This window comes from Pteronotus mesoamericanus, unplaced genomic scaffold, assembly GCF_021234165.1.
Source record: "Pteronotus mesoamericanus isolate MK-2021 breed Mesoamerican mustached bat unplaced genomic scaffold, CSHL_Meso_final contig_78, whole genome shotgun sequence".
In the NCBI taxonomy this organism is placed as follows: Eukaryota; Metazoa; Chordata; class Mammalia; order Chiroptera; family Mormoopidae; genus Pteronotus; species Pteronotus mesoamericanus.
Window position 1 is genome coordinate 8,799,302 of NW_026555258.1, and position 11,169 is coordinate 8,810,470.

Here is an 11,169-nt window from a genome sequence, read left to right on the forward strand (position 1 = left end):
TCCAGCTTGGTCAGGGCTCACGACTGATGCCTGAAGTCCAGGCTATTCCCTGTACCTTCCCTACCTTTGGCTTCTTCTCACCCGCTGCTTCCAGGTTGCAGTTTCAGGCAGCACCGATCTATCCACATCATTCACCAGTTTAAGATGTTCATGTTTTCCCACTGGCTAGTGTGAAGGGCCAGCTCTCCATGTGGCCCATGGGAGTCTCTGGTATTCAGTCACACTGAACTGCCTACCTGACCACACCTTTCTCCTTCTTATTGTCATGGTTTTACACCTGCCCTCACTTCGGCCCTGTGGTTTGGCTGCCATTTACTAGCATGTCAAGATGCCACCCCGTCTTCATCACCCACGGGACCTCTGTACACCCACGGCTCCATTGTCAGGCCTGCCTCTTAGTAACTCTTACCCTGTTGTAGTGAGCTCGCCTATGTTTCCTCTCTGGACTGTACACTCTTCATGGGAAGGGTCTGTGTCTGCTCAGACCGAATCTGCAGTGTTTAGCGCGGTGTCTGTGCAGAGTATTAGCATCAGGTCCTCAGTAAATGCTTGCTGAACTAAGCCAGCTGACTTGTACATTTCTTTCAGAGGTTTTGCATCACTTGAAATAGGCTTCATATGTGGCCATCTTTAAACTTCCTAGAACGGGGTGCTCTGTACTTCCTGGGTATCCTTCCAGTCCTTCCTGACCCTCAGGCGCAGAAGCGGGACCACGCAGTGTGATCCCGTCCTGGCCTTCCCACACATGCCTTGACTCTGCAGGGCTTCCCATCCCCCAGCCTTTGGAGGCGGATGCGCTCAGTGTGAACGTGGCTCTTGTGTTTTATCTTTGTTGTGTGACCAAGGAGCATATTCACTTCATTTCCCCCTTCTGTTGCCAGGTGATACCTTTTCAGCATCTCCAGGAATATGCTGGCAGAGTTATCCCACTGACTGCATTGTTTTATGGAGAGAGAGAGAGAAATATTATTAAGATCTTATTACTACCTGGGGCAGCTTGGTTTTCATTTGGAGGATTGTTGAACATATTTCTCGTGTTCTTTAAACCCAGTCTTGTTTTTTTCTCTGATTATATTTGATTCAGTGCAGCCTTGCAAATATATATTTGTATACACATATGCTGCGAACGCTGATTTCTTCTTGTGGAAGGCAATATGTTCCCATCTCTCTTGGTTCTTTTCCCTTTGGAAGCTTAGGTGTTTTTCCTTCTATTCGCTGCTTCAGAATCCACTGAAACCTCTGGTCCACCACTGATTCTCCTGTGGTGGGATAGGAAAACAGGCTTTGGCGATGCCTGGCACAAAGTTGGCACAGATCCCCGACTCTGACTTACACACAGCCATGTGCCTCTAGGTGCACCGGCCAACTTCAGTTTCCGCTGCTGTGCAGGCAGTGATTATGGGGGTAAAGGCGGTGACGTGGGGGTTTGCCTCAGCCCCAGGGATGTGGTGGGTGCCCTGTTAGTTCTCCCATACCCTTGCCTCTTCTACCCTAGAACTTGCTAACAATTCTGTTTGTAAAATCTCTGTGTCAGGGACATTCTTTTCCCTTTATTCCTCCCAGTAGCCCCTGGGCAGAGGCACTATTCCCATTCTTCTGACAGGCAGCCTGTGGCTGAGAGTTAAGTGCTGTGTTCAAGAGTGACCCCGCTCTCCTGGGCTCCTCCCAGTGTGGTTGTGCAGTCACGGACGCCTCCTCTCCCACCCCCGAATGATCGCCCAGGTGTCCGCGTCGTTCAGTGATCTGGGACAGGCCAAGTTGGCAGTGGCTTGGCAGTTCCTTGAACATGAACACCCCTTCCCATCCCTGCTGAAAACTCCTTAACTCACCCCTGCACTCACAGCAGGTTTGCCCTTCATTACCTGCGTCACTCAGATCGTGGATGCCGTAAAAGCTAGCGGGGAAAGACACGGAAGCACCGTTTAGCCCTCGAAGACACTCACTCATTCATTCCCCACTGTGGGCACACCCAGCAGCAGCTGCGCCTTGATTACACCTGACAGTTCCCGGGTGTTCACACAAGTGGACTGTGTTTACCCAAACAGCTCAAGCCAAAAACAAAACTCCGACCCCTTTCCTTTTGTTGCAGAGCCCTGTCTAAAAAACTAAATTAACTTTTTTCCACTGTAAAATAGGGCTGCGCATGGGATACATCAGGTCTGTTGCCCCATGCAGGAGGCATACTGCTTTGGTGGGACTGTTTTAAACACTTTTTGAGCTCTTTGAATTTTATTCAACCATCAGCCATGCATGACGACTTCAGGCTGCATCGTGGCGCAGCTGGGACCTCGGCCTGCCGTCGGGCGTCTCGCTGTGCCGGGGCGCTCTGTTCCCTGGTCCCCGGTCCCCAGCTGGGACGGGTGTGGTTTTGGAATTACTCCATTTTTGGTATTCTGTCTCATAATTAATTCTGTCTTTTAGTTTGGCTAAGCCATGAATGCATTTAAAGTAGATACTTAATTTTTTTTCCTATGCTGACATCCATGCCAAGTACTGTGCTAGCCGCCTGGGACAGGCGTGGTTTTAGTCCCCTTTTTAGAGACCCGACCTGCGTCGCGCCCAGGCTTTTATCGGCTCCACTGCAGATCGTGAGAGCAGCCGCAGCTTCTGCTGTTTCAGATCAGAGTGGCAAAGAGAATGCAGATTTTCCGAGATGAAATTGGACTGCCTCAATTCTTACTGACTAAAATCCTTAGTTTTTAGTAAAGGAGCAAACTGTTACGAACTTAAATGTCCTTATAGGTGTAGTAGCAAGTAGGAAAATTGATGAAAGTCGTGTGAGAGGTCAGCTCTAATGCTACCTGCATCCTTAGTCCCCTCAAGCAAAGGTAGGAGAGCCTCTGTCCTCAACTCCTGGCGTGACGGTGGGGCAGGAGGCAAAGGGGCGCCGCTGCGGTGCCCTGGAAACCAGGAGAGCCCAGAGGGCTCTGTTCTTCATGAAAAGGGCTGAATGTCTCTTCCTTTTTCACCCCCTTAACGTCGGTGCCTCAGCTATGTAAATGAAGTATAGTTTCTGCAATGTAACCGATTTTATTTTCTTAAAGAATTAAAAGTATTTTAGTTACAAATTGTTTCAAATGATTTACCATATACATATATTTTTACATTCCAAATCTGTATAGAAAATAATGTTAGGTTTCTAGTCAAATGCATATTTCATAAGGCACTGTTCAGAATGCATAACTGAACAGCTGGAGGTAGAAGGTTTATATAAAGGGCATTAATTTGATTGTGAGCTGTCCAGGGTGCCCATTGGCTGGGGCACCTACGCTATCTATACTCTGGTGACATCCCCAATCTAAAAATCATTTAAGCGAGAAGAGAAATTCGATTATAGCTGTAGACAAGAGTAGTGTGGAAAAGTTTCTTTGCAGTACTGTTTTGGACCTGCACCGTAGCGGATGCCAAGGTAATCTATCAGTTCGTGAGTGTCTACAAAATGCAACTCTCTAGATAACAGGTTTAAAGTAAAGATTTAATACAGCCTCCATCTCCTATGATGTTGCAGTGACAGTTTAAAACTCATTCTCTAAATCTCAGCAGACTTTATAGCTAGCAGTGGGCCAATATAAAGTTTAATAGCATTACAACACATAAATCATCTTTTAAAGATGCTACTAGTAGCTCCAATATTAAATGCAGACAATCGCCTGTGTTATAAATAATTTATCAAACACCATTTCAGATTAGCCTTCCATGCTGAGTTATTTATTTTAGCCTTTTCTGTACGATTCCTAAGGCACTTTTTGAAAGATCCATTACTGGTCAGTTTAATGAACTTGGGGGTCTGTTTTGTCCCCTCAAGCACTTGGGTACAGCTGTGGTGACCATTACATGGCCGACGTGGACCTCTTTGTGCCTTTTACAAGTGCTGCCCATTTGTCATGTGGCGGTAAATGGAGCTGCACATTGGAGTCCAGGGACACATTGTGCGATGCAGTGATAGAGACAAACAGATAGCTCTATAAAGTGCTGCTTGTCACAGCTGACTTGTAGTACAGTACATCACTCTTATTGTAATCTCATTTAAGAAGCAGGGGTGGCCCGGGGGACTGATATTCCCAGTTAGTTTGGTCTTTGTAGCCATAAAGCAGGAAGTGCTCCTTTTATATTCTCTGAACTTTTAGGGAGTGTGCTTTTTGCTTGGATTAATTATTGTAGGAATTTCTCCATGGCACCGGGTGAAGGTTTGTCAGCAGGTTGTTTGGGCCCCTTCTCCTGGCCTGGGCTTTAGTACAGGCAGTCTCTGCTAGAGGTAAACTGTCTCTGGGAGCCCTCAGGCTTGCTTGGTTATAAATAAGTTGCCATTGATTAAACAGCAGCTATGCGCCGGACACTATAGTAGTACTTTTCATACTTTAATTCTTGCAGCAGTTTGTGATGAATCCTAATTTATCATTACTGGATTGAGGAGAAGGAGGAGGAGGAGGAGGAGGAGGAGGAGGCGATGGATGGACTCAGAGAGGTGAAGTGACTTGTGCGAGGTTGCACAGCAGTAAGTAGGAAACTGGGGATTCAAACCCAGCCTGCCTAAGCCCACATGTGCTGGATTACCGTGACCCTAGGGCCCCTGCTAATTTTCGACCACCAGGGTAATGGTGATCTTTTGGGTGAGCATCTCAAAGTAAAAAGAAGCTACCATTGGCCTTTAGGGCCATTTTTCCGGTAGCCAGGATGAGTCCTCCTGGTCCGTCTACACATGAACCCAGGTTCCCCTGTGATTAACCTCCGTCTGTGAGCAGCTGGCCAGGGAGCATGTCGACCTGGCAGTGGGAAGGCGGTGCACCTGGGCCTGACCAGCTGGGGGTCATGGGCTCGGCAGGGCCCTTGTCAGAGCCCTCTGTAGCAGCTGTCCCCAGGCAGATGATGCTCAGAACTCAGGTCACTGTGCATCTTTCCAAAAAGGGAGGTGCAGGCCCCCTGTGAAGAATGACTCCCACAGGAGGAAACAGTGCCTTCTGCATTTACTGCAGGCCAGAGACAGATGAAATGTGGTGTTTCCCCTCCCTCTTGCTTTCAGTTTGTGCTTTTTCTTGATAGTTTTCCTAAATATTTGGTAGCACGTGTTAAAGACAAGACTTGTTTAATTGTGAAATTGTACTATAAAGAAAACACAGTACGAATATGCCCAGTAGCATATTTGCATATGTGTCTAGAGTTCCGGGGATGGAAATACTGCGGTAAAAGACAGCATTCCACATACGAAGCAGTTCCTGGGACGTAGTGAGTGACTATAAAAATGTGCTGAAGACATTAACTAGGTAAGTAATGGGTAGGCAGTGGAGCCTTGTTGGTGTTTTGAGAGGGCTTTGGTGGGGCGGGGACTGTGTGAAATAAGACTTTGCATCTTAATATTGACCTTTGAGTACATCGTGGAAATGTTTGTCTGGGTGGCAGCCTGTGGGCAGCTGGGAAGCACAGGGCTCCCCGCCCCCATGGAAATCGCTCAGGGAGCTGTAAGTGGCACAGAGAGAAACTGGCAGCCACCATCATCCTGTTAGACATGTCCAGGTTCTGAGGATTCTTGAGGATGGGGGAGTGACGTACTCTGAATCAGGGAACTGCTGTCCGCTGTCCCTGGCGTGCCAGCAAGCCCCAGGCCGCAGCCGAGACGAGCTGCCTGGGAGCCGGTGCGGCGCCGCAGCGTCGCAGCGTGCCAGCCCTGGAGCCTGGAGGGCCTGCGGTCTCTTTGCCAGCCATGTGACCTTGGGCGAGACGTCGACTCTCCTGCCCTCAGCCAGTTTCTGACAGTACCGGCCTCAGAAGGGGCCGGGGATGGGGATAAAAAGCGATGACTGTCAGAGCGCCTAACTCAGTACTTGGCACACTGTCGTAGGTGGTCAGCAAAATGTGCAGTTCATAGCACCTTTGAGTCCCATGTCTATGAGGAGGGTAGGACTGGGGAAAAAGGTAAGGGACTTGTGTTTTTTCCTTTAAGGAATTATGTTCCCTAGAACTGGTGAGGAGGAAAGGAATTTAAAAGGTATAGTCCCAATTTTTAAAAGCCTTTATTTTACACTTAACACCATATATAATAATTTTATGAATAAAGTTACATATATTTCAAAAATGCACAATTTTTAAGTTTTATAAGTTCATCTACTGCCAGGATATTTGTAAACTAGCAGAAGGCTCACCTGTAATCTCCACACTGTCAGCATCCTGGTATCTGTGTGCCCAGTCTAATTGATTGGCATTAGATATACCTGCCTGCCATCACGGGTCTGTTTCAGTGTCCTCCGAGTCTCCCCCATCCCCATCCCCAAATATGAAGTAATTTAGGAAATTTAAACTACAGCCAGCAGGATTTGTGACGTCCACAAGGTACTGTTGGCAGGCTCGCGGCACCAGCAGTAATGATGACAAAGCAAAGGAAACAATAAAACAGAAGAGAAGGAAAGAAGAGCTGGTGGTCAGGAGCAGGGGCATAAACAGGGTGCCCCAGCCAAGGCACGCACGCCCTCCCAGGGCAGTTTAGTGAGAGGCGCAGGTTGGAAGCTGGAATGCGGCTGCATCTGTTAAGTTAGGCATTGGCTTTTGCTCTGTCTGGTAGCATCAGCAGCGGCCATCTCCTCAGATACTTTCTTTGCTCCCACCTTGACTGGATTCGGGTAAGGCTGTGGCTTCATAGACCGTTGGGAGTCTTGGGAGAGAATTCCTCATTAGAGGACCCTGTTTGAATAAATTCTTACAGGGCTGCATAGGCTCAGGAGAGGAGCCGACTTTGTTGGCTCTGCATAGGTGCCAGTGAGAAGCTGGATTAATCTGGTGGAGTAAAGATCAAAATAACCCCCAACCCTTGCTATTGGGTTGCTGAGGTCCCATTTCCATCGGAACCTGCTCCATCCTTCTCTGAGTCTGTAGAGGGCGCTCGTGTCACTGGAATGCCACCTTCTGGCGAAGGGCAGGCAGATCTAACAATTCCGAAGTCAGAGATCTGCCCATTGGTGATTGCAGGCTGGAATATGGGATGGGGAGTCTTATTTCTCACAGGATGCTACTTGGATGAGCTCTTTGTTTTAGCTTGCATGTTTATTATGGACGCTCCTGTCCTGGCGGGATAGGGAGGGGCTGCAGCACAAGTTAGAGTCCCTTCTTTGGCAGATTGGTTCCTTTTTGTCTATTGCATAAAGAGCTTGAGCTTGCTGTTCCGGGGTCCTACCTTGCTTCCCCCGCTGCCTGACTTCTGTTTCGCTCTCCTGATTTTTGAGTGCCTGGTCTGGTGTGTGGCCTGTCCTTCAGTCCCCTCTGCAGTTTTGCTGGCCCAGCCAGGGTTCCCACCGCTCTTTTTCAGTTGTTCGCTAGCCCTTATCACACTGCATTGTGGTTCCTTGGGTCTGATGTCCCCATTCGACTTCAAGTCCCTACAGGGCAGGGACCTTGGGGCCTTCATCCATCTCTGCAGTCCTAGCTCCCAGCACAGGACCCAGCATGTGGTCGGCCTCCTTGATTAAGAAATGAATTAATCCACTTTTTACAAGTAACTGTTGGGGACTAAGATTTGCTTCATAAAGAAGAAGAAGAAAGATTGCTTCCAAGAAATGAATTATTTCAGTGAACGTATATGCTCGTTAGTAGGGGAGGGGATAGGTTCTCTTGGGCAAGAGGCCTCACCCCTGACTCTGCCCCCATTTTTCCAGAACTGTTGTTGTATTTTGATGTTAGTTATTTTTCCCTATGATGTTGACTTTCTTCATGTTACCAGGAGGCAGGTTCCAACCACTGTTAGATATTTTCAATCAGGGTTAGCAAACTACAGACCATGGGCCAAATCCGGCCCATCACTTGTTTTTGCTAATAAAGTTTTATTGGCACATAGCCACACACATTTGTTTACATATTGTCTGTGTCTGTTTTGTGCTATTATGACTGAGTTGAGTAGTTATAACAGAGACTATATATTCACAAAGCCTAAAAATATTTACTCCCTGGTGCCTTTTACAAGAAAAGTTCATTGCCCTCTGAATAACTGCTCTCCCATCAGCCCGTAGTCCTCAAGTTTGTGGTGATGGACTGGAAGCAGTGTGCTGAAGAGGGGGTACATGCGTAAAGGGTTTGAAAGGACTGGGTCCCGCACTTACCAGATGGGGAGCCGTGGGCATATCATTGAGGTACTTTGATCTATTAAATGGTCATTGAAAACAGTGCCTCCTGGATGTGAGGGTGATCTGGCCGTGACATCTGTCACCTCATTGATCTCCAGGGTTGAAAACAGTGCCTCCCTCACAGGTGAGTGTGCTCACTGCTGGGCATCATGGTTGCCATTCTCTTTCTCAGGAGGAGGAAGCCAAGAACCTGGTGAAAGAGGCCATTGCAGCCGGCATCTTCAATGACTTGGGGTCTGGAAGTAACATTGACCTGTGTGTCATCAGCAAGAGCAAGCTGGATTTTCTCCGCCCATACTCGGTGCCCAATAAGAAGGGGACCAGGTGAGTAAAGGAGGTATAGTTCTTCCTGTGTCACCAAGCTTCCGTGGCCACCCTTGGCCTCTCTGTGGCATCGAGACAGAGTTTTCTTGATTCTTACTCACGCTGAGTAAATCCAGGGTCCCCAGACCAGCCTTACACAGAAGACCTTTGAGTCATTATTTGCTTTACGATCCTGGGCTGCTGTCAGGTATAGAAAAGTGATTTTATTTGTAATATGTTCACGGGAGAGGTGACGTGAGGCCCAGGAAAGAGCCCTCAGTAGCCGGGTCCGGGGCAGAGGTTTGAATTACCTGACATCCTTTCTCTAGTCTCCTGAAGGACCCTCTGAATTCTGTATGAAATTCTGGGAGGAGATGCGGTTTCCAGGGCAGCCTGTCCACAGCTTTTCTTTGGAGCGGTGCAGGGGCCCCAAACGCTCAGAAAGCACCGGTTGAAGGTCTCTGAAAGCTGGCCTGGGGAGCTAGCTGGTGCTCCCTGCTCTCGGGGGAGCTGTGCCACCTAGCCGCGGCGCGTGCTGGGCCGGCGCTGCCTCTCAGCAGTGCCACCCAAGGTCAGAGAGGGGCACAGGGTGATTTGCAGAACAGCACTGGAAGGTGTCCAACCCTGGTGGCAGATGTGTATGCCGAGGAGCCGCTCACTTGCAGTCCTGCAGGGTTGTCCATCTGTTGTCCATCCTGTGGCTCCTGACCTCCTCCTGGAGCCTGAGCAGCTCAACACGTGTGTGCTCCCTGAGCTCGGCCCCAGCCACAGCCATCTGAGGGTAGCCGGCACGGGAGCTTCTGCAACGCTCGCTTAACGCCTACGACACGCACTCAAAATCCCAATCAGGAGTAATTCACAAGGAAATACTAGAACATGGAGCACCAGCAGGTACTCACTGCAGTGTGCACTCAGCACGGCTCAGCATGGACCTGGCCCTGCACATGCCCGTTGGCTCCTCTGCGTGCTCAGCCCTCCACAGCCCCGTCTCCCAGTCCGCTCCTGCTTAAGGCAGAGGCCCTCCCTGCGTGCTGCTGAAACCTGGCGCCATAACCCGAGGTGATGAGGGGGTCTTCTGTGCCCACGGCCCCCCCCGGTGCTGTGGTCCAGAGGAGTTGGGCACATAGGAGCCACATGGGGCTCTGGCTCCAAGATGACAAGCTGCCAAGAGTCCAGTCTGGGGGAAGGAGCCACATCTTCACACCAACAGGGGAGGGAGGGTGGGCACATCTTAAAAAGGTGCAGTGGCAAAGGAGTGTGGAGGGGACGGGCAAGTGTAGCAGAAATAAAGGCCAGATGTTGTCTGCAGCGCAAGCTCTTGAATTTATACAGAGCTTGGTAGCGTTGCTCTGTTCTCTGCTCCCTGCTCTGTGAGCACAAGAGTCCCTTTGAGAGGATGGGCTTTCCAGGAGCACGTGGTCATGGCGCAGCCAGCAGTGTTCTGCTAGTCCCTGGCAGGTTGACACAGAAAGAGCGTCCCGGCTGAGGACAGACCAGGGGAGCAGCTGGCTTTATGCTGCTATTTGGCCCCCGCATGAGAACTGGCAGCTCAGCTGTGTATCTCATAGGCTGCCTTGCGCTCAGAGAAGCCTGTCATGCTCACGCCAGGGATGACGGTGTCGGGTGTGTCCTAATGGTGACCTGCCATGTCCCTGCAAGGGACAGTTAACTGTCCTTCCTTGAGTTGTGAGAGTGGTCTTAAGGTGACAAGCCCAGGGTCTGACTGTGGGTCGCTTTTATACTGTTTATGCCTCCAAGTACTTTCTCAGCGTTTCAGGAAACAGGTCCGCCTTGTTGCCACACAAGAGGAGGGTGGCGGCAGCTCGGTGAAAGGGTTTGCCTCCTGCTGGTGACCGAGGGGCGCTTCCAGGAGGCTCTTCTGGGGCTGGTGAGGTGGGCAAGGGCATGTGAGTGCCCACCAAATGCCTGGGGATCTATCTGGTCTTTCAGAGCACGTCCAATCTACCAGGTGTCGCTCTTCGTAGCCATTGAGGGCAAACAAGAGTGAGCCTTGGGGCAGTTGGACACCCCTGAGGCCACAGAGATGGGACTCAGCAGAGCCAGAGTTCAGGGCCAGGCCCCTGGAGGGGATCTTAACTCTTGGATGTTATTTTTTTCTCACTAGGTTCGGCCGCTACCGGTGTGAGAAAGGGACCACTGCAGTCCTCACCGAAAAAGTCACTACCTTGGAAGTTGAGGTGCTGGAAGAAACAGTCCAAACGATGGACACTTCCTGAATGGTGTCCGTGGATGGCGGGTCACTGCTCTAGAAGACGGGGGGCAGGGGAAGGTGCCCCTGTAAGATACTGATTTGGCTTGTGTTCGCTGAATGAAACCCAATAAAGAATGAAAACCAAATTGAGTGGCTGGGGTTGGGGGGCTGTGTGAGTTTTTTCGTTTTTTGCTTTTAAGCCCCATCAACGTGGCCTCCCCTTGGGACGTTACTCCCTCCCTGATGCCAGTCTGTGGTCAGGTGGGTGTAAGGGCAGTATAACCCTACAGACAGACAAGGCTCATGTTGCAGGAGTCAGGTGCGGTTACTCTGATTCTTTGGGCAAACACTTATACCCAGCCCTTGTGTTAACTTACCTTCTCTTTGTATAGGAGGGTCCCTGGGTTTTCTCTAGAGTGCAGCATAGCCTTTTCCCTCAGCAGCCAAATTGGGAAGAAATAGCCTGGCATGATCAGGTCTAAGCACCAACAGAAAGCAGGTAGGTAGACAGTCTCCTTTGCCGTAGCTGCATGAACTCCTAACTGGTCG

The 11,169-nt window shown here is 49.9% G+C and overlaps 1 protein-coding gene across 1 annotated transcript in view; it reads left to right on the forward strand.

Annotated features, from left to right (window-relative positions):
- Positions 1-10,766, forward strand: part of PSMB7 (proteasome 20S subunit beta 7) — a 51,885-nt gene extending 41,119 nt beyond the window's left edge. Inside the window, exons 7-8 of the mRNA XM_054584394.1 lie at positions 8,278-8,429; positions 10,534-10,766. Coding sequence (XP_054440369.1) covers positions 8,278-8,429; positions 10,534-10,645 — 264 coding nt within the window. The 3' untranslated portion in view covers positions 10,646-10,766. The remainder of the gene's footprint in view (positions 1-8,277; positions 8,430-10,533) is intronic.
- Positions 10,767-11,169: the final 403 nt, after the last annotated feature.